The following is a 24,925-nucleotide window of genomic DNA, read 5'->3' on the forward strand; positions in this document are numbered from 1 at the left end:
AGTCATGGTTGAACAATTTCCTGTTCCTAGTCACCCAGGTGTACTAAAAAAATATAAAATATCAATGGGAATATACTTCATATATATTTTTCTCATATGAATGCCAATACTGATTTCACACCTATATTTAAAAGATTATTTTTTTTTTACAATCCTGTGTTTTGTTTGCAATTATTTGATATCCATGAGAGCAGAGTATTTTTGTGATTTTTTTTTTTTTAAACAAAAGATCAAAAGGTTAAACAATAAAGACCATTTTTCACAGGCTTCTTTGCTCATATTTACCAAGGGTGCCAATATTAGTGGAGGGCACCGTATCTGGAACTTTAGTGGTAACGATTGTCAATTTCTCCCGCACAAATTAACAGCAGAGACTCACAGATTCTTACAGAATTAGTCATCTAAAGGAATAATTAAAGTGAATACAATTTTCCTTTCCATTTCACTGTGCTCTTGCATGATGTGTCTTACACTTCCTTTCACACACCTCTCTCTGCTCTTTCGCTTTAGTGATTTTTAACTAAATAACAAATATTCAATGTTAGCAGTACTGCTAGTGTGATGCTTCAAGTTAGCTAGCTACAAGTTGCTGTTCAATCAGCGTGCTTCACTGTGATCCTGCAGTGATGTGTCTGTGGTCTAATTGTGCGCGTTTTTGTAAGATCCAATCACAGCCCAACGCTAAAATACACATTCTTTCAGACACAATGATACCCACACCGTATGAGACCATCTCAATACAGCAGCTGTGAATGACTGATTTACTTTTACAGGATTCCTAGGGCAACTCACAGTATTGTATACTGTGACTTGATAATACTGCCAGACTTGATCAGCCAATGAAAATCAATATATAATTATATAACCCTGCATGCATGTGAGAAACAGCAGAGTGTGTTATCCTTGATCTGTTCTGTTACCTGAAAATAGGTGTGTGTCCTGGTTTGGGTTTGTTCCAGGTGAAATGAGAGGGCACGGAAAGGAATTGCTCCCCAGGTCCGTCTTTTTTCAGTCCGTGCATGGATTCGTCAGCCGGGGAATCACGAAGCGGTGAGATATTTCCCGAATCGTCCCGGCTGAGATCGTTCTTCCCGGACTGTAGCGTCGCTGTACAGTCCTGTGATGTCTTCCTGGTCTTGGAAGGGATGTCAGGGTCTGAGGTGCAGCACTGGAAGGGTGCTATACCTACAGGACTGCCGATCCAGGTGTCTTCAGTGACGCTGCCCCTGGGCGAGGGGCCCGGGGTCGGTGTCGGGGAGTGATGGGGCGAACCCGAAAAGCAGATATCAGCACTAGAGTGGCGCCTTTTACCACAAGGCGATGTGGGACGTGAGGATGGGCGTGAAGGTGGCCGTGGGCTGAGCCAGTTCTCGTCAGTAACGCTGGTGCGTGGTGAGTGGCATGGTGACTGACGTGGAGAGAGAGAGTGGGTGTGTGGGTGGGAGAGTGCTGGGGCGTAACCCGGATGGTGGTGGTGATGGTGCTGTTGTTGCCATGGCTCCTCCAGCGGGGCACCCTGCGGTGAGGAGAGGGGAGATCCGAGTGTGAAACGCGCAGCTGCTTCGTTCAGCTCCGAATCCACGTCGTCGTACACATGAGACATGGACTCGCACGATGAAGCGTCTGAGAACCAGCTGCGTGATGACAAGCTGCTGCAGGGGCTCGGGCTCAGTGATGAATCACGGTACGAGTGATCCAGCGGCAAATACAGGTGGTCCCGAGACAGCGGTTGCTCGTGGAAGTCCCTATCCACACCTTTGGACCTAAGGTCAGCCTCATTCCCATCTAGCTCTTGCTGGCAGCTTGGGGAGATGGAGGTGATCTGGATACTAGGGCACTCAAAGGCCTTGGGGGGCCTACCTGCACCTCCTCCACCTCCACTGGGAGGGTATTTAGAGTCCAGGGACTCATAGCTGGGCTCAAAGGGCTTGTGGAGGGGCTGCAACGTAGGAGAAGTAGAGATGAGCTGTGAGTGAGGCTGGACTCCATGCCTCTGGACACCTAGGTTCTGGTTCGCCACTGCTGGAGGCTGACCCACGTTCAGGATGTAGAATGATGTGGTGTCATCCGGCTCCAGATCTGAAAAGAGAGGCCAGTAAGTTAGAAGAGAAAGAAACTAATCGGATAGGATGATCGTCTTCATAATGACTAATGCTACAAAAAAAAAAAAATTCTTTTCATAATCATTCAAACATATTTATCCTGTACAATTACAAAACAATCGCACTACATTAATACAAACGAATTACATTCTTACTCAGTCTTAAACATCTAATGTGTTTATCTTACAATGTCCAATATGCAGCATAGTACAAGATCACTTTTCAAATCACACCCATTTCAGGAGGAGGAAAATGTTTAGAAAGGAACGGAAAGGCAAGCTGGGAACAGTACAACATGTTACATAAACACAACAAGTTCAACAGTTACAGATGACTTTAACGCGCTGTTACGAACTAAACAAAGGGCATGTGAGAACGCCACACCTACTGACACTGACACTGATGGCCTGAAGCTAATGGGCTGGACTCATCAAGATCATTAAAACATCAACACATACAATAGTTTTGATGCAATTGTATTACACACACAAATGCGGAGAGAGTGAAAGCAGTGTATGAACCACTGTGTCCTGATTTATTAAACCTGATTGGTTAGAAAAAAAAAAAAAAAGGTCACTACACAATCGGGCTAGAACTTCTGGCTCTCCCGTGTTACTAAAGTATGATGTTGCTGACAGCTTTCACTGCCTAACCTGCTGACAACGATACTTCAGCAGAGGATAAGAACGCACATGGCTGACCAAAACATTGCTCAGGAAGTTCATTCCACAGGTAAACAGGACGTAGAATAGGTATTTACGTCATAGCTATTTTTACCCGCTATTCAGATTTCAGCATTAACAACGCAGTGTGATGGAAACAGTCTCTCCATACAAGGAGAATGATGCGCTCTTTGTTTTTTATCATCTTCACTGATGATCATCCAGCCAGCAAATCAACTTGTCGTTCCCTGTGGTGCGAGCGTGGCTAATATGCCGTCTGTCCCTATCTTTCAAGGCCGGCGTCCCAGGAGGCTGATAAGACAGATTAAAGCAAACAGATATCCCAACCCCCCTCTCTCTTTCTCCTTTATTGGAGTGCTTTTACGCTGTCCTTGTTCGGAGAAGAGTTCGGCTGTCTACAAACAAGCCACCAGGGAATCCGTCCAGACCACAACTCTCAGCCCGGGTCAACAAAGAAGGTACATGCGGTGTACAAACAATGCTCATGTCTCTACACCAGCGGGAGAGAGAAAGTCCTTCCGGACGACTCGATAACGTCAGAGGAGAAGAGTGTGAAAAGCAGAGGAAAATAGGAAATCATTGGAGGCAAACTGCTCCACATAAGTTCATATTTAGAGCTGGAACGTCAGCATGCCTAAAAGCAGGAAGCACACCCACTTACTCAAATAGTGCACACACACACACACACACACACACACCCCTCCCCGCCCATCAAGTTGGGAAATACATTCAGACACAGGCACATGATTCAGTCTGTCACCACATGGTAACCGGCTCTATTAATAACATCAGTTAAAGAGCACTGCAGAACACACACACATGCACACACACACACACACACATGCACACGCACACACAATATTGTTCCCTCACTATATTAGATGTCATTCGTGAGCTTCCAGTGAATGGGTGGACCAAGATAGCTCACATACTTACGCTAGCCCTGCGTTATCCTTCAACATTTAGCAACATAAACCTGATTACACTTCGATAATCTTTCCTACTAATGTCACTCGGTCACGTTCAAAAAACACAAGCACGCAAGTAATAAAACACCGACGTTATCGGACATTTAAACACATAAAAGCAGGCGATACACCATAACCCTTCTGACCAGCACTCATACTCGGAGAAGTCTGATAAATATGGAACAGCGCCTCGCTCTCTCTCCGCTTTCTTGTAATGGATTTATTTATAGCAGCCCCACATGACCCGCATGTCACAAGACATCCGTATCCGTGACAACACATCTTAGTGGACAGAAGGGATACTAAGCCAGAAAGTCACACACGACTGTGCACTTTGACCCAGGAAGAACAATCGGCCCATACGAAAGGTCTCCGAATAACTAGGTTCACATGGCAGGTCAAATCTGATTTATAAATAGATCTGACAGATAGATGGAGCTGATTGGTTTACATATACACCTGACAGAGAGATGTGACATTTATCGATAGATGTGATTTATTTATTGGCTACCGGATTTATTTAAACATGTCTGATGTCTTTACAGACAGATCTGATTTATTTATAGACAAACCTGTATATATTGAAAGACGGATTTGGTATATTTACAGATAGGATCAGATTTATTTACAGACAGATCTGATTGAGATAGATCTGATGTATTTACAGATAGATGTGTTTTTGTTTTATAGATAGACCTCAATATTCTTACATCTACATCTGTTGTATTTACAAACACACGTACAGTATATCTGACTTATTTACAGATAGATCTGACTGAGATAGATCAGATTTATTTACAGAGAGATCAGATTGATAGATTTAAGGTCCATTCTGCACACTACAATCGACCATATCTGATATGTTGTTTGGATTGCAGCCGTACTGGTTCTCATATGTACCTTGTTTATTATAGTAATGATGCCAGAATGTACACTGAGTAATGTGGAGTGGGGAAAAGAAAGAAAAGAAAAAAACAAAACCAAACATAAAATAATATTTAACTTATCAAACTAAGCCACATTTAAACGGATTTTAAATCAGATACAAATGTGGCTTGGATTTTATTGGAAAAACGAAGCCAAATGTTTGTTTTTTTTTAAATAAAAATAAATAAATCCATTTAAAGTAATCTTGATGGAGCTGTGTTGTACATTAAATGACTCATTCATGTATGTCTTTAATAAGACAAAGCAGTTATTTTCTGTGTCTCCGATGCATTAACCCATAACAATAGTAAATAAGCAATGAGCTAACATATGAACCACAAACTACAGAAACACAATCTCCCTCTCTCTCTCTCTCTCTCTCTCTCGTTCTGCTTCTTTCTCTCTCCATCACTCTGGGACCTGTTCCAATAACTTTCACATTCGCTTAGAAGTTCAGTGAAGATGGCAAACATCGTATTGCGGTTCTGCCTCCCGAAGAACAACAAATCTTTCATCCAACTCCAAGTTTACTCAGCACACACAATGCTGGCCTTCTTCTCCACACATTCACACTTCATTTCTTCATTTAGCGCCACTTCACTAAGCCACCACTGTTTGGCTTTTCTGCTAACACAAATAAGCAGATGAATGAAACGATGGACGGATATGAGAAAGGACCAGCCGGAGAGACGGACTGGGTAACTGAGGACTGAAATGAGCAACGTCTGCTTCGAAGACAAGACAATGGCATTTAATGAATACTTAAGGTAGTGATACATCAATTTTATAACCTATTGTTTCTATAAAAAGGTGACTGAGCTTTGCATTTATGGCATTTGGACTTATCCAGAGCAAATTATAATGATCTCGTTTATACAGCTGAGGAGTTGAGGGTTAAGCGCCTTGCTCAACGGCCCGGCAGTGGCAGCTCGGCAGTGCAGGGATATGAACTTGCAGCCTTCTGATCAGAAGCCCAACGTCTTAACTACTGAGCTACCTCTTCCCCCGCTTAAATGCCAAACGTACTATAAGCATTCGCGCTAATTTCAGATGCGTTTTCAAGACACTTATCGATTTTTGACCACACTTTCATTTTATGTGACTTTCTTTGACCCACACTTTTCAATCTCAGAGGCTACATTTCTGAAATTGAGGGCCAGTAGCTACGTGACAGTGACTTCATGCTATTGTAGCCTACTAATTAACAGTCATGTTCTAGCTAGGCTACTTATGTTGGTGAAATTAAGTCTTGAAATAATGTATCTTGAAAACTGTACTATCACAAGTGCTATCAGACCAAAAAAGTTCTTTAATAATCACGAAGTATCTACAAATGATCTGATGATGGTAACAGACCCTGTTTCCTGTTGCTGATGGTCTGAGTCGAGTTCAGACAGAATTTAGGATTCAAACCTCGGTGCTGTGGCTGAGCTCCAACAGAACGTTCTTGTGCTACGGTCGTGTTTGAAATTTCAAGCTCTACTCTGTAACCCTTCTCCCAGCCTCACCCTCGACACCCTGCTCAAACACACTCACACATAAACACATAAACACTTGAATGCCGTGAGGTCAGGGACAGCTACCTGATATCTGCTTACAGAATCATCTTGAAGCCAAGTGGGAAAGCACCCTGTTCAGGCCAGGATATGACCATCTGCTTCTAGAGATGTGGAGGAAAAACAAGGGGGAAGACGGACAAAACAGCGGCTACATTGACGAAGCAAAGCAGCCACGAGCAGGCAACATCCACACCAAGGGAACTGAAACAATACAATCAGCGGCCACAGTGAAAACTCAAGGACCATATCAAGGAAGGTAACTCGGGAACGGGAAGAAAACCCCTGATGAGGGCCACACCAAGGGAAACAGTATTACATAATCAGGGGCCACAGTGAAAAATCAGGGACCACAATAAGGAAACTGAGTGACTAAGGAAACAGGGGCCACACTGAAGAAAGCATGGCTACAATAAGCAAGCAGGGCCACACCAAGGGGAAAAAATACACTGAGAAATCTGGGGTTGATTGTGATAAAATGGTAATGGTGCCTCCCAGAAAAATGGCTTGGTAGAAACTGGTAGATATACTATATGGCCAAAAGTATGTGAACACCTGACCATGTCCCTTCTGCTCTCCGGACCTGCCTGATCCAACCTGATGGCCTACTTCTGGTTAGAGTTCTCATTACTTGCAAACCACTCACTGCTGCTGAGAATGGCCCCACATGGAGATACATGAGATTACTTAGAAACCATGAAGATGGCTTTGGACTGCAATTGATACAAACGGTTTTGATACGATGGTTTAGAACTACAATTGCTGGGATAGCTTTAGGACTGCAACTGCCATGAGCAGTTTTGCACGCAATTCTCCATCAGTGAACAGTTGATAAGTTCAACAAAATAGACTTCATGTTAAAACTATCATGAATTACCTGGTTACACAACTCTACTTTTTGACCATGTAGTTATAGAAGGGAATTATTTCTAATCTGTTGTCACCCAGATGAGGATGGGGAGAGAGTAAGGTCTATGAAGACATGGTTTGCCAAGGTTGTAGTGGAAGAACTCGAGGGGCCTGCACAAAGCCCTGTCCTTAACCCCACTAAAAACCTTTGGGATTAACTGGAACACCAACTGCGCACCAGGCCTCCTCACCCAAAATCAGTGCCTGATCTCACTAATGCAAAGAGCAGAAATCCCAGCAGCCATGCTCCAAAATCTAGTGGAAAGCCTTCCCAGAAGAGTGGATATTTATAGTTATTATAGCAGAAAAAGGGGGGACTGCATTTATAATGGGATGTTCAATAAGCACATATGCGGGTGATTGGTCAGGTGTCCATCATATTTTGGCCATATAGTGTAGTTACTACTACTGAAGCATTTTGTGGTACTAGAGAAGTCACTATGTAACTATGACGACGATGTTTTGCACTAATTTCAGCTCCATTTTACGTCTTAGTTAATCTCACAGTACTGAGGCATATTTGGCAATGGAAAATGGGGCAAAGTGTAATTTTCTGAGCTGAGTCGTGCTGTATTTTCTGGTAAAATAAAACACTAAAAGGCTACAATAAGTAATATGAGACCACATTAAGCAAATGAGGACCACAGTGAGCAATTAGAAGCCACACCAAAGAAAGTGTAGGGTTGCAAGCCAAACCTTTAGCATTTGATAGAGAGTTTAATACATTTCACGACTAAACACTAGCCAAAAAGGACCGTAGAGGCTGTCTGACTACCACTGCCACTGACCAAGCACAGATTTTTCCTCTAAGGCCAGTGGCAAACCCATGAGAGTGTCACGTTTATTCTCTACTAACTTCTTCAAAGCTATATCAAAGATATGAGTGGTGATCTTTTTGAAAACCAGTGACTACGTCTTACTCAGAAGACCTGAGTGTGGATAGGCTCTTGAGATAGCAAGCTTCAACACTCTGAATCTGGCGGCCAGAAAAATGTACAGTAGGCAGTAGACGGTCCTTGGTCATGGAAAGGTCGTCAGAAGCTGAGACTAAGACATTCAAAAAACAGAGGGTACAATCAAGAAAATACAGGTCACAATGTGTTTAGAAAGATCCAATTGAGAAATGAAATCAAATCAAATTTGGGAATTTCTCTCTGGGATTAATAAAGGGATCTATCTAGCTTGAGTATCAGAGGCCAGAAAGTGGGCTCTAGGCTGCTACACATATGTAAGCATCCTCTCCTGACTAAAGGCATTGGCTCTATGAAGAGTGCGTTAACCTTGATATAACTTGAGGTATATATAAGTGTTAATGAGTTTGTCATAGGGGTTATGACTGAAATGACACAAACTTATAGACTGAATCATGATTTACATAGAAACCATTCTGAGGGTGGGGGGTAAGGAAAATCACGCTGTTGATGTAATCAAGTGATGTGTAATCTCACTTTTAGTGTCATTTTTAGGCAAGAATTTGATGGAGTTGGGGGTTCGAATCCATCCTCTGCCCTGTGTGTGCAGAGTTTGCATGTTCTCCCCGTGCTTTTCCCCGTGGGTTTCCTCTACCACTCCAAAGACATGCCTTGGAGACCGATTGGCATATCCGAATTGTCCGTAGTGTGTGATTGTGCTCGGCGATGGGTTCCACCCAGTCCAGAGTGTCCCCTGCGTTATACCCCGAGTTTCCTGAGATAATCTCCAGGCTTCCCCACGACCCCGTGTAGGATAAGCGGCACGGAAAATGGATGTATGCATGGAAATTCTAATTGAAACTTACCTCTAAGAACCTGAACAAGTTCTTATACATAAAAGTAAATAAAAATCATACATCAAAGTCTGCCAACTGGCAAGATAAAGCATCTTAAATTCAATTATGCGTTCATTTTTATTTATTTTGCCGCTTGCAATACTAAAAAAGTGTGGCTTCGTGATAAAAAGTGCAACAAAAAACAATACACTTAATTGCCACCATTGTTATATCAGCTCTACCTGTTTTACAGTGAGTATGACTAGGAGGACAACTCATTTAAGAGTGTGTTGAGGTGTCCCTGCTTAGAGAAGTTGTTCATTAGCATGATCTGGTTAAATAAAGAGTCCTAAGCGGCTTTGCTGTTCCTAAGCTAATAACGACAGGAAATCGCTGTAGCTCACCGCACCACACACAGGCCGCGCTGAGATATGACGCAGCCAAGGGTTGTTGTACCTGGTGGGGTAAATGCAGGACATTGTTCCCTCTCTCTGGATCTAGTCTGCACCTGTGTGTGTTTGTGTGTGTGTGTGTGTGTGTGTGTGTGACGTCACCCAGGGATGCTCATTAGTGGATAAAGCAAACAGCACAGGAATACACACTATCAAAGGAACACTGCGTCACAGCAAACACATACAGATGAACACACACACACACACACACACACTTACAATTGCAATATTTCCTCTTACAGTATTTCACCAATCAGAATTAAAAAAAAAAAAAAACAACACACACACACACACACACACACACACACACGTACGTACACAGTGTTCAGGCTATGAAGTGCAAACCTAACTTCCTCTCAAGGTCAATTCCTGAACTACAATACTTACACAACATCCTGGCTTCTGCGAGAGAGAGAGAGAGTGTGTGTGTGTGTGTGTGTGTGTGTGTGTGTGCGTATGTGTGTGTGTTTGTGTGCACTTTTGTTCTGTGGGGACAGGTGTAACCTAAGCCAGGGTTCCCGTTGTGAAGCAGCGCTGTCTCATTAACAGCAGGCTTCTCTCTTTGCAGCAAAACAGTCCAACAGTATTCTCTTGTTCACTTCAACGTACAAAAAAAAAAGAAAAAGAAAAGTAACCTACATTTATGAGGTTTTGATGAAAAAACGAAAAAGAAACAACAGGAGAAATGCGTCATCACGGAGTATGCAGTAGCTTGGCGAAAAGGCTTTTATTCCGCTCCTGTTTCTAAGAACTGCTGGCAAAGTGCCTTTACTTTTAAACACACAGTTGCTGGCGGAGGCCTCGGACTAGCACACGCACACACATACACTCCCTCACACACACACACACACACCTGCAGGCCTGTCCACACAACAGCTCCCAACTACAGCCTGTGTGTGTGTGTGTGTGTGTGTGTGTGTGTATGAGAAATTTACTAAGTGAGAGAGGTATAAACAGTGAGAAACTCAGTCTACCTTAATCAAAGGTCATTCGTTGTGCTTTGGATTGAAATAGTCTAGATTATAATTCTCTCTTGTAAATCTCTTTCCTCTTTGTGATCAAATCCTCTAAACGCCAGTTAAAGCGCCGAACCTTTTAACAATCACTGGATGTAAAATGCAACCTATTTCCCCCCGACCTGAGGTCGGTTACATCACTGACAAGCGCCGGACGTCTGCTGAGCTGCCCGACGGCGGTCTAAGCCAACACGAATGTATGTTTGCCTTCTAAATAAAGCTCTCTGATTAAGGCGTCCCACACTGTGATAACGTTACAGGATCAACAAAGCTCAGCTGGCAGAGAGAGCCAGCGCTTCAGGTCTAGCCACTCTGAACCATGTCTGTCACAGATACATTGATTTCCTATGGAGATCTACAGTATGGAGACATGATGTAGTGTTTTTATGATGCACAGTAAAGCAGTTACTGTATTTGTAGTCTCATAAGCTATTATTATATTACAGTTATTCAACTTGGCCAAGAACTGCCTCATATCACAGGAAGAGGCTATTCTACTAAAACTGCAAAAGGCCTACTACAGACTATCATTTTTGTATCATGTGTAGGAGGAGGATATTGTGAAATTTGGGCTTCGGCATATATATATGTTACAGCCTAAAAACACGTACTGCTCTGAAGAAAGAAGAAGAAAAAAAAAACGTTCCAAGCTAGGATGCTGTGAAGATCAACCATGACTAGCCTATATTTGCTCTAAGAAAGCTAACTGTCATCACAAAAGTTAGCTTCGTTGTCGTGCACAGAAATGTTGACATAATAGTGAAGATCATATTAGCTGTGAAGCTGGGATTAGCGAAGTATACCAACATCGTTATAAAAAGATACTTCTACAAACTGACACGATATTCTGGCTTTATCATCTCGCATCAGACGTTAACATTAAAAACATCCGAACTCGTCAGGAGCTAACATGCAGGAACAGGAACAGGAACGTCCTGCACAAAGCATCTCTGAGAAGTGTTCATATGAAGAACGTGAGCGTAGCCGTTCCAGTAGAGCTGTTAAAGGAGGTCTGATGAATGTCTGTGGTTTTTATTTTCCAAAATTCTTGCAATGATCCGATCAGCCAATCATGTAACAGCAGCACGATGTATATTGCATTGTAATGTGCAACGTTCACATCAAACATCAGAAAGGGGGGGAAATGTGATCTCGGTGACTTTGGCCTTAGCATGGTTGTTGCTGGTTTGAGTATTTCAAAAAACGGTTAATCTCTTAGGGTTTTCACGAGGAGCAGTCATTAGAGTTTACATAGAATGGTGCAAAAAAAAACGTCTCGTTGAGGAGAGTAATCAGAGGAGAATGGCCAGACTGGATGGAGCGCACAGGAAAGATATGGTAAGCACTCTTTACAACCGTGGTGAGCAGAAAAGCACCTCAGAACACACAAAACCGTCTAACATTAAGGGTAGAATGAAGGGTATTAAGGGCAGCTGTGGCTCAGGTGGTAGAGCGGGTCGTCCGCTAATCGTAGGGTTGGCGGTTCGGTTCCCGGCCCACGTGACTCCACATACCGAAGTGTCCTTGGGCAAGACACTGAACCCCAAGTTGCTCCCGATGGCAAGTTAGCGCCTTGCATGGCAGCTCTGCTAAGATTGGTGTGTGAGTGTGTGTGTGTGAATGGGTGAATAAGACACAGTGTAAAGCGCTTTGGATAAAAGCGTTATACAAGTGAAGACCATTTAGAATAGTGGAAGACCCCGTCGGATTAGACTCTGTGAACTGAAATCTCAGGCTGCAATGGACACACGCTCAGCAAAAGTGGACAGTTTTGGAAAAAATTAGACAAATGTCACCTGAACTTCTCGACCTGTCTCTGCACGATGTGATGTATTATGCTTATGATCACATGATCAGCTGATTAGACCCTTTCCTGAATGCGCAGGGATAAAGGTGTTCTTATTAATTAACCAACGAATTGATTTTAATCTTAATCCTAACCCAAAAGCAATTTCAAAATGAACCTTAACTAATGCTCTGACTCAAACATAAATGTTTTGACTGTTCGTCAAGACGGATGCAAGCGCAGATAGCTTAAATACAAACACCAACAAACACAAAACAGGAAATTAGAACTTAGTGGCAAAAACACTAAGGCTAGGAATAAACATTAAAACAAAGACCATAAACACAGTAACAGAGACAACGGTAAAGAAAGACAAACGTAAGACATGGAGTCCAGTGCAAGCTGTGGCTAATATACACACAAGTCCTCGTTAACATGAAGGTTCAGGGGGTCATGTGACCGTCATGCCGTGAGGTGCAGTGGCTGCTGGGAACTGTACTCCAGAGTTCAGTCCCTGATATTACATGACATTTGTACTGGTGTATAAAAAGGTGTTGAAATGATTTTACTAAAAAAAAAAAAAAAATTAGTGAGTTACTTATAAAGTCTATATAGAATGACCTTCACACTCACACTCACACACAGACATAAACAGACACACACACACATCATCATCACGAAGGGAAAATCCCTCATATATATGCCTACCCTTAAAGTATGTACTACCTTCAGTGTGACTCAGATATAAAAAATAATGGGCGTATAAAAAGGGACCACTCACACACTATCACACATCACACACTCACACATACCTCTAAGACAAATCACCCATCCCTCCACCATGTGGCTGTGAGTTACACACTCGTAATTACACAACGGTTCAGGAGGAACGTTTTGTAAGACTTGGGGACAGTGAGAAAGGGAAGGAAACGAGGTGGTGACCCAGCGCTGAGTGGGATCAGACGTACTGATTAAGACGTGTTAATGATGATCGAGGCAGCGATTTACGCCAGGTCTAAACTATACAGTGTTAGCAGCACACCATTTTTAATGGAATAATTGAAACTTTACGCCCTTATGCATTTGCCATTACTGTATGTACCTTGAAGTGTTCTGATGATTGCGAGACTGTCGATAGAATTCACGAATAAACACACAATTTCCTTTCCTGTGGCACAAAAATCTACGCCAGTTTTAGTCCAACATCAGTAAATATTAATAACCAAATTAAAACATAATAAAAAAATCTAACGTACACATCTGACGTAGAGAGAACAAACTATGAACCCATGTGCAGTGTTCTGTAGTTTCTTTCCTCCTTTTTATTTGTGAGTAATAATAATGTCCGATCCTTATATTAAGCGTTTGCATTTTGGTAGTACACCCCACTTTCAGGCCAAACACACAGGTCTGAAACGAACAGTTATCTCTCTGCTGAATGTGAGTAATATGTTCCCTATGATTGGAGCAGGACCTTTCTATTTTACCTCACAACGTTGCAGGGGGAGAAACGTGCATAACTTACACCAAAAGCTATTAAAATTTATAATTAAGGCTACAAATGAGTTTTAACCAATTCAGCACAGTGAGCTAAGCACTGAATCACTTAACTGTGCAGGTGGGGAATTTTAGGTGGGGAATTTTTTTATTGGTCGCGTTGGGGTCGTATGCAAGACAAGCATGCAGACACTCATGCACTCATGTCTGAGAAAAGCGGATTATCGTTAATGGGGCAACGCGATCAGTCTGGGTGAATCGTTCGAGGTGGGAAAATGAGTTCAGGTTTGACGTAGAGGGAAGATTAATCATAATTTTTTTTTTTTTTGATCAATGTGTAATAAATCATTATAAATGCATCATTGTAGCCATGCGTATATCAGAACAAGGACATTAAATCAATTAAAAAATATATTTAAAAAAAAAATTATGACTCATTAAAGAGCTTATTTGAAAAACAACAAAAAAAGTAATTATCATTAATACTAAATTCTGTGATTAAAAATATTCCCGCTTGACACTTTGAAGTGTGTGTATTTTGCTAATCCTCCCATCAATATTGATTTCTATAATATTATCGGTGACGGTTGTGATATTAGATATAAATCGAACTCGAAAAATGAAACCTTTATGGTTGAGCAATGCATTATATCACAAGATCTCAAGGTAAAAAAAAAAAAAAAACAATGTAGGAGAAACTATCTCACACACACACACACACACACACACACACACACACAAACATTTAAAGACAGATAGGCAGCTGCATTCATGATTTCTATCTTTTCCAGCCTGTAATGCTCTACTGGATTCATGCCATGTTTCCTCAGAACACCAAACATGGTAAACAGAAAGCTGTAACGCTTTCTTTCAAACTTAAATCGATTAAATTTACAGTTCTGCTTGGCTGTTCTTTTGCATCATTTGTATGGCTGTCACTGAATCTACAGTCTGGGCTAGAAAGAACTCAGACCCAGAGTCGCTTCTTCATACCATTCTGTGGAATTTTTCTCCAAACCATTTTGTGCTGCTGTCACGCTTCATTCCATACAAGTTCAAAATAATCCTCCTTAATAATGTGTTATTTGTTATCAACAAATAATCTGATCCGGATATTCTATCTCTAATCAGTCCATTTAAATCAGACGGGCCTAAACACATATAATATCAGATGAACAACTTCCTTCTATGGTTTTAGAAAACACACACGTCACAAACTGTTAGTGCAGGACTAAACCGGAGCGGTTTCTGTGTCTGTCCTCACATGTTCCTGCGCTCCCGCTTGCCTGGTTTTAAATGCGAGAGTTCAATGCTGGTAACGGCACAGGCAAGCTGATGCAGAGCAGCCTCCACTGGCTTCAGTTACACTAAATTTAAACTAGACAAATGCCACACATATCTGCTCGTGCCTCGCCCAGGGAAACAAACGACTCCCGCTCACACTCGCCATGTTCGAGCCATCGGTGAACAAATTCTCATTGGAGAGACAAAATCAGGGGTGCGCAAACTTACCAAAAGAACACCGTGTGACTAGAATAAAGTTGTCTGAGGCCTTGTTCCAATTACAATGTCATCGAGAGTGCTAAAACTTATTAATGAACTTGGTGATTCTTTCATCTGCCTAATCTAGTACATCTCATATCACAAACAGGCACACAGATATGAATATGCACACACACACACACACACACACACACACACATACACATACACATACACGCATACACACGCACGATACAATCTGTAAGGTTCAGTGAGTTTCTGGGACTGAGTAGTCTATCGCGTTCCCTCCGTATATTCTCCATGTGTATCAAGATGCTGGTTCACACGTTTGGGTTAATATTAACTCGAGTCGAGTCGGGGTCTTTAGTGAGTCAGCATGTGCCCGTGTCTGTTTATCACTGCCTAAACAATGCCTGAGCCACTAACAGCTGAGGAGCAGGCTTCATTAGGTGTGAGGCCGTTGTCTAATGATGCTGTTGTCTCTTGAACACACAGCGTATGATTAATGTTACACACATAAACAGTAAACAAGACGGGTTATTAACGTACTAAACGAAACAAATCGAGGCACGATTTGTCCGACGTTTTTGTCCGACGTCTCCTTACAAAGCTGACTGAGACAACCCGCTTGTCGCCTGTCACTTTCCATACAGACACACTCGCGAACTCACCTGGGGACGTGGCACACAGCATTCTCATTCAGCACTGCGGGCACGGCGAGCTCGCGGGGGACTCCTGCTTCAGAGGAGCTAAAGGAGTCGAGTGTGTGCCCTCTGTCGCTTTCAGCCGTGGCTGAAAATAACCGGCCTTGAGAGCGATGTAATTTCAGTCTTTCCCACGACTGAGACAGCAGGCCAGACACGAGCGCTCCAACCAGTCTCAGTGTTCACCGGCGCTCCCCCATTTACTCCTCACACGACTTCTCCATTCGTCTCTCTGCACCTCTCTGCCTCCTGTTAAACTATGACTCGTTACAACCTGAGACATGTGTGTAAACTACCAGTAGCCACGTTTTGTGGTAATAAGTGACTTATAAGCTTTGATAAGTAAGAGCGTGAGAAAAAAAAAAAAGAAGAAAAAAAAAGAATCTTTGTAACGCCAACAGTTGGTTATGGTAATCATTGAGTTTTATTATGCATGCATCACACTCGGTTAAGCGCAAAAGCTGTGTAACTGCGTAACTTGTTGGTAGTTTGACTTGCTAAATCGAATTCTCACATCCTGGAAGGAAAGGGGCTAAAGCACGGAGAGACAACGTAATGACAGAAACCGAACTGCCAGACAAGGGCCCTGGGAGGTGAGGAGGGTGTGAGAGAGGGCGAGAGAGAGAGAGTCTGGAGATGGAGGAAATTAGCGAGAGATAGACTACCTTTCCTGTTCCTGTCTCAGTGGGAGAGAAACGGTGGTGTCTGTCCCTCCCCTTAAATTCCACTGCCATCTGAGGACCACATGGCATGCCTGGGCACGTAGCCAGACACACACACACACACACACACACACACACCGCACCATATCTAAAAGTTCACAGTGCCCCTACTAATGCCACCTCCACACATGAAAGACAAGCTGCCGAACTCAAGGCCACGCTATTGTTGCAACACTAAAAGACAGACTTCTCCAGGTAGATTATTTCTTACTGTAAGGTGAGAAACTTAGTACTCGAACCCAAAACCATTTGACAGAAACCCAAAACCAACAAACAGTTTTGTTCTGCTAGTTTATCTTTTACACCAGGCAAGTCAGAAACGTCAGGAAGCAAAGAAGCAAGGCTCTGTCTGTAACTTGGTCATCATTCAGATCACATAACCGCTACGTCAAATGCTCAATCGCTCCTTACACTGAAGCACAGTCACAGAGGAACTATTTCTTTTTTCACAGGCTGCAATGGCATGCAGTTCAGGCAACGCACTTCCATTGACGTCCCTTGTATTTTTGTTACACGCGAGTATTTTACATACAGTGACAAATCAGGTTTTAGTGCAAATATCACCATGGAAATATCCACATTTACAGCAGACACATGTGTAATATGAGTTTGCAACCTCGGAATTTAGGGCTGGGCGATATGACGACATGATATCCATGTTGTAATAAATCCATACTGTGATAAAAAAAAAAAAATACTAAAAACACTTTCTGAAATGTCTTTTTTTAGTCCACTAACCATCACAGTTAGTAAGTTATTGAACGCTAAAAACTATCTACGCACTGACAGATTCCTTCTATGTTTGTTTTGTTGGCTAATTAAAGTTTCCATAGACATTTTCATTGAAATGTGTAATGTACTGTAGATTAAAACATCATCACCTTCCAACTTTAGGCATGGAAGAAGTCCTGACTACACACTGGGTGGCCAGGAGAGAGTGCGAGTGTAAACAAACAGGAGTGAGAGAGGGAACGAGTTTTGAGGACTGAAGGAGTTTTAGCTTCATTTAACTCTGTAGGAAGCTAGTGGATGATCGCCGATAGCTGATTTGCCCTCACTGTGGCGTTTGTATCGTCTCCCAGTTGTGAAGTTGTTGAGCTAGAGAACTAAACACAGCCAGACATCACACAGTGACATCCCTGTATCTTTGTATTTGAAACACGGTTATATTGTCTGAGATCGAGTGATTCCACTCCTGTTCTCACATGAGCTGTGTCTTTTTGTCCTCTCCTGTGGGTTTAGCTACCGTGCTAACACTGTCCGGTTCATGCTAGACGTTTTAACAGGCTGGAGAGCGAAATATACAGATTAGATAACAAAATACAGAGTGAACACAAAGCAAATCAAATATAAAAAAAAAACAACAAACAGTGGAAATGGTGAGTGAGGCGTTATAGTTTTGTTCTCTCCATTATATTTGATCAAATTAGCTACAGTTAGCAAGCTAGCTACATCTAACTTAGCTTCAGGGAAAGCCCCTACATTCAGTTCTTAGTATGGTGCACACAGCATGCTGTGCAACATTTCCCCCTTTAACCAGCGCTTATGCTGCATTTGTGGTGCCTTGTAAGTGGTAAAGTTGTAATAACGTTATTTACCACTTTGGGATGTTCGACAAGTGACAAAAAAAAACAACAACAAAAAAACATGGTCGCCTCTACAAAAGAGTGTCTTTAGAGCACATAAAGCACATAAAAAACGACTTGAACTGCAATTTTACAGTTACAGGCCTGAGTGGATATTGGTTCTGTTCTACTATAGTGAACTTCAAACATTTATGCAAGACTATAGACTATAATTGCAGTACAACAAAAACAGTGCACAACAGCAAGTAGCGTTAGCAACAAGCTAGCCGGCTAAAATTAGTGATAACTCTAACGCTGATGACTGACTTCTCAAAACAGCTATTAGTATGGTTGTAGTGTCGTTGTAGACTTAACTGAGTACTGTGTCTGTACATTAACTGATCTAAAGCCAGCACTGCTATAAACTAATTTAAAAGTAGATAAGTGGTGCTTTACACTGTTTACAGTCTGCGTTAGCGATGTTGATTTTATGTCACTCTGTAAAAGGAGAAAGAACCGGTAGTTGAGAAGCCTACCCCGAGTTCACGAGGCGAAATTTCAAGTTGAGGCGGCGAATTACAAGTCGCCTCGAACGCAGCATCATGTTACGTGACTACGTATTGCTTATTAGAGCGCAAAACAGGCATGGTTACGCTGCCGTAACGGTCGAGGCGTATCTTTCACGGCAAACAGATTTGCTGCGTTTTATGTTGCCATACGTCGACGCTGATCTTTCAACGCCTCCGCAGTGGCTGACAGACAGAAGTGCTTAAGCTCCTTTTGCAATAAATCAATTCCAACCTCAGGCACAGGTGGTATGAAACCAGCAGCAGGTAATTATCCACTATACAAGGCAAATGCCACAGATATGTTATCTTAGCCACTTCACACGCATTGACGTAAATATGGGGCGTTTATACATTGTGGGAAAAATATATAGGCTAAAGCCAGCGCTGAAACTGCTTCAACAAGGATGCGACACACTTCCCAGGCCTGAGTGCTGGCTCGTTCAAGACTACATATCATTCAGCACTACACTAACATGTGTGTGTGTTCATCTGTACTGAATCTCCACGGTGTAGAGAGATGACACATGAACAGCAGATGCTTCAGTTTACATCATTCAGCTCAAATCCATTTTCAAACCAAAACCTTCAATGACATTATTATTATTATTATTATTATTATTATTATTATTATTTGGTTAATTTAAGAAAGAGTTAATTGAGTCAAAATGTATCTTCGCGGGAACGTATGTAAAGGTGATGGAGGGAAAATGAAAAAACGTGACCGTTTTTTAACTCGTAGAATCAAACAGTATTTTTATTTTTATTTTTTTCCTTCACAATAAACCAGAGTAGCAAAATTTGCTTGTGCATCAAATAAACCGGAATGAATAAATCGAGAATTAACGATGATTTTCTTTTACAGGTAAATATTACGAGTGGTGGTTTTCTGTGGCAGTTAAGGAGTGGTTTGAGAGGTGACAGTTACGTTTTCGAGTTTAATTCTCCTTCTCGTAACATCTAAATGACTTCGAGCTAGACTCAAACGTTCGAGCAATGACACTCAAACAAGTCCAATCATCAGCTAATATCCTACATCATGCGGCGGCACGCCGGCCGCTCTATACACGCTGCTTTGCATACAAGATGGGGCGTTTGCTGTCAGGCTTTGCTTCTACAATAAAAATACAAAACACATTCAAACGTGTCCACCCACACACACACACACACACCCAAATCTGACTTTGAACAAATCTGTTTCCTTCTCGACACACTTGAGAACACTGACAGATACCAGGCTGATTTGTGTATCACCGTCCAAACCAAACACACATTTGTATTGTCTTCACGAAAAAAAACACACAAAATAAAACACAAAAATTTGGTCAGCTTACAAATGTCACAGCCCAGGCGTACACACAAACACACACACACACACACACACACACACACACACACACATGCTTTTTGAGTCAAAACAAAAACACGTTTCTCTGCCTTGAATTCTGCTCCCAGCTGTTATTATAACCTTATTGCTAAGTGTAACATTTGGAGAAATATGCACTAGTCTCGAGGTGTACTGCAATCTTATGTAATGTTTTATCTTGTTAATATGCATATTGCATATAATGGATGCAATTAAACGCTGGCAGGAGTGAAACGCCCTGCAGAACTTTCTGTATCCTTAAAACGTACTGAATAAATGAATATCTTCCTAACACGATCTATCCTCCCAAATACAACTTTCACCTGTAATATTCTCCGACTGTTGTTTTTTTCCCCCCCACAAAGTCTTTACATTAAAAAAGTAAACTCACATTATTATCTTACACTATATCTAAACTATTTCACCGACAACAACTGCGAACATAAAGAATAAACAATATCCAGGTTTTCATTATATTTTGTTTGTGATATTTTGAACGAACGAATGAATGAATGAATGAATGGACGCGGCACTATACGGTTCCTTTCCTCTCCGTGACAATAGCGTTTAAATAAATAAACCGATGAACAAATAAATAAGCAAACACATTTTGCGAAATTAAAACAAGGCGAATAGATTTTGTCTTATTAAAAGAAGAGAAGCTGTCGAGGTCTGGACTGATTACGGCACACATGCTAACTTGTTTCCCCAAACGTTCCGCAACGTTCACTGTAACTATAAATGGATAAAAAGTATGTTGTCCTTTAACACGTTTGGGAGATTTACCGATTGCTGTGGCGTAAGAGGAATAAACCACCTTGACGCGAGCGCTGTTAGAGGAATCGACGATAATGGATTATTAACACAACATTATTACAATTAAAACTTCACTGTGTGAATGAATAAATAAACAGATAAATAAATAAATCAGAGAAAGGTATTACCGCACCATCTGCATCTCACAATATTTAGAGAATATTTAAGGTCTGAGTATTTACACCTCACAATGTTGTTGTTTTTTTTTTTTTTTTTTTTTTTTAAATTTTATTAAAGTGTGTGTAATAAAAACAAACAAACAAACAAATATGTCTAGAATGACAACTTACACCAAATCAACTGTCGAACTAGTGGAACAAGAATAATTTACTTCTGTAAACTTCGCCTGCACACACACACACACACACACACACACACACACAAGAGTCTTATAACAACGCTATTATCTTACAAACACTTCCCTCGTGCAGACACAAAAACCCGGCAGAGGAAGGAGAGCATGCCGGCTCAGAGCTGAGAGCAGAGCTCTGGAGGAAAGGTTCTCCACTGGAAACTAAACTGAAGGAGATGAAGGAAGGTGTGAAAGTACAGGGAGAAAGTGCAGTACTAACCTGCGGGGCCTGAAGGCGGCTGCTGGCCGTCCTCACCGAAGATCAGCCTGAAGTCCAGCTCCTCATTCCCGCTGCAGTCTGCACTACTCATCGGGTTTGACAGCTCGGCTTCTCTCGCGTCTATCCGCGCCGGCGCACTCCTCACTGTCACAACATTTACTACAGGAACAAGAAAACACCGCAACTTTCTCAATTCTGGACCAGACCGAGTGTCAAGTTTTTTGTTGTTGTTGTTTTTCCCAAAGCGCGCGCGCTCTTTCGCTCTTTCGCTCTCTCTCGCGCGCTCTCTCTCTCCTCTTCTCTCTCTCTCTCTCTCTCTGTCTGTCTCTCTAAGAGTGAATGTTCATGCAGAGTTCATGCAGCTGATCCCCTAAACAACTTTGCAGTGAGCCGAATATTTTCATCCGCTGTTTATCAACACAACCGTGAACGCTGCAGACTGTAATCTCTCTCTCTCTCTCTCTTTCTCTCTCTCTCGCTCCGTGTCTCACTCTATCCCAACTTTTACTAACAGCGCGTGACAGGGCAGTTCCAGCGGTGACGTCAGCAAAGTCGGCATACAACACAGGCGCACGCGCGCACACACACACACACGCACATGCAGATGCAGACGCCGCGCTTGCGCAAGGTGCTCATGGGTACTGAAGTTTGCTTCTCTGTGTTATAGCTGCTCACAGTCGCTGTAATGGTCAGACGAGGAAATAATAATAATAATAATAATAATAATAATAATAATAATAATAATAATAAAAACACAACAGCAACAAGCTAATGAATCAAAATGTGTTCTTAGCATAGGTAGTCCACCGGTTGCACAGAGGTGGAAGGAAACTGGAGAACCCGGAAGAAACCCAAACAGACATAGGGAGAACATGCATGATTCCAGACAGACACTAACCCGAGCTCAGGTTCAAACCGGAGAGCCTGGAGCTGCGAGGCAGCAGTGCTAGCCACTATGCCACAAGTATAGGTTTCTTTAAAATTTTAAATAAACGTTAACACCATGTCAGATTGTGTTCAAACTCGTAGTCCGGTTTTCAGCATGCTATGGCAGTGGTTCTCAAACTGGGGGCCACGGCCCCCTGGGGGCCCGCCAGATGACACCAGGCGGGGTGGCATTGAAATTCTAGAACATTATTGATTTTTTTAAATAAATTTGACCTGTATGTAAGTCAGGATTGTCAACCTTTAAACTATGATGTACATAAAAATGAGAAATATTAATCAACGAACTCAATTATACACAGCACACTAAGACACACACCAAACAGAGACATCCGCTGATATATTAGTGTACACTGTACAGTACTGTCAGCCACACGCTGATAAAACCTAAGACTATTTAAAATGGAAAACACAGAAGAGCCTAGTGTGAAAAAACGCAACTGCGAAAATTTGACAACTCCAGGGGGCCACAAAGGGATGCACTCTACACAACGGGGGGCCTCATGCTGAAAAAGTTTGAGAACCACTCAGCTATGGCAACATTTTTATTATTATTATTTTTAAGAACACAAATGCAGGACAGGCTACATGTACTATGCTCTCTGCTGATAAACAGGCTTAATAAAGTAATAAATTTGATTGACAGTGTCACTGCATAAAAGGAGAGATTAGAAGAGTTAAACGTAGGCTTTAGATTAGATTATTTTAATATAAAACCTTTTAACCTTTATAATGAATCAGTAACTGAGTAATCTGTGAAATGTAGTCTCTCTGAAATAAACGTGCCAAACTTTACTTTTACTTCTCTCTGGAATGGTACTATCAAACAGACATCTTTTATAGGTTTAGTCTGTATCTTTCACCTTTGAAAATAATTTAAAGTACATACAGTAATATCACTCTAAACGCTAATTAACACCGCATGCACTAGGTAAAATGTTATTAAAGGTATAAATGATGGTCTAAACCCAGCATACAGTTTGGTACCTTGATTTCTGACAGTGTGTTTTGGAATCATTTTTCAATAAATATGAGTTATACTGTGACGGTGAGACTGCCGGATTCTTTTCATGCAACACTTTTTCCATTCCAAATTTCCAGATTCAGTTATTCATCTATATTCAGTAACTACAGTGATACCAGCATGACCTGCTGAAGAGTGCTGGGAGTTGAAGGGGTTAACGATTGAGTAGCGGCCATAGATAATCGCACTCACTACTAGAAAATAATACGAATCTTAACTCCAATCCATTTACACAACTGAAGGTCTGGTGTAAACACTTTTTAAGCTCTGAGAACAGAATCTCACACCTACCTGAACCTGGAGGAGTGCTGGTAAGGCCAGCACAGAGAGCGGTATTCTGACGCAGTTATACAGACCTCGCTTAGGTTACACACACTGTGCAAAAAGCCACCCACACACTCACACACCTATACAAATTAAATTATACCAGCCAAATACCTCATTTATTGATACGACTCTCTGCATGATGGATGAAAGATGAAGCATGCATTTATAATGCAGTAACTGATAAGGACATGAGCTATAACACTTTTTTTTCTTCAGTCTGTCAGGGTACAGGTAATATTCGTGAAAAGATTTTTTTTTTTTTTAAGCATTTATCAAATAATAATTCTCTAGTTCAAAGAAAATAGAATTAAAAATCATTGCAGAAATAATTGGTTAAATATATGTAGGATGTGCATAATTATTTATACGTTCATTATTATTATTTTAAATGATAAATTCATTATTATTAGTTTTATTTCATACTACAGCATTATTGATTTCTCAATTATGATTATTGCAAAACATTTTCTATAACAGTAGCTCTGACATTTTTGCAGGCTGTACTTCAAATCACAAGTTAATATGATATATTACATATGATATAGTTTATATATTATAAATACAGTATATTTTAATGAGCTTGCACTCATATATTATCGCTTAACAGAGATGTATGATGGACCCTTGACATCATCAAAGTTTTATAATCAACAAATAAAAAATGCACTGTTGTTTACCAAATAAAAAATATATAATGATTGTTGATATGGTGTTGATAAGTTTTCTATACATTATTTAACATTTTTGGAAAGGAGACTCAGTGCTTTGGAACAAGTTTTCTGCCACGCTACAATTTCTAATTAACATGACAAGATGTGTTTTTTTCTCCCCTTCTGGCTATTCAAGAGACATAAAGAAGAGAGGATGGTGAAGTAATGACTGTTTATAGTTGCTGTAAGATAAGTGAAAACAGGAACTAATTTGTTTGATGGATGTTCTGCAACATTAAACGTAACTCTAAATGGATACAAATTATGATGTGTAGTTTATATAATAAATAAAAAGATATTTGGCAAATTTGTGGCATAAGAGGAAAAGCTAGTGATCATGTTTTCCTATAACAGCATTCCACATTGTGTTTTATTCCTTAAATCATATCATATTTTATCTAGTTGTATATTTTTATATGTTAATATATACTAATATCCTATAATTTCCAAGTTCATTGTATG

At 41.2% G+C, this 24,925-nt stretch overlaps 1 protein-coding gene across 1 annotated transcript in view; it reads right to left on the minus strand.

The window, feature by feature from the left end:
* nfatc3a (nuclear factor of activated T cells 3a) overlaps positions 1-21,976 on the minus strand; it is an 81,051-nt gene extending 59,075 nt beyond the window's left edge. The window contains exons 1-2 of the mRNA XM_053616536.1: positions 21,458-21,976; positions 921-2,079 (exon numbers count right to left, since the gene is read on the minus strand). Of these exons, the coding sequence (XP_053472511.1) occupies positions 921-2,079; positions 21,458-21,548 (1,250 nt within the window). The 5' untranslated portion in view covers positions 21,549-21,976. The remainder of the gene's footprint in view (positions 1-920; positions 2,080-21,457) is intronic.
* Between the last annotated feature and the right edge of the window lie 2,949 nt (positions 21,977-24,925).

The sequence above is a fragment of the Ictalurus furcatus genome, chromosome 27, assembly GCF_023375685.1.
Source record: "Ictalurus furcatus strain D&B chromosome 27, Billie_1.0, whole genome shotgun sequence".
Taxonomy (NCBI): Eukaryota; Metazoa; Chordata; class Actinopteri; order Siluriformes; family Ictaluridae; genus Ictalurus; species Ictalurus furcatus.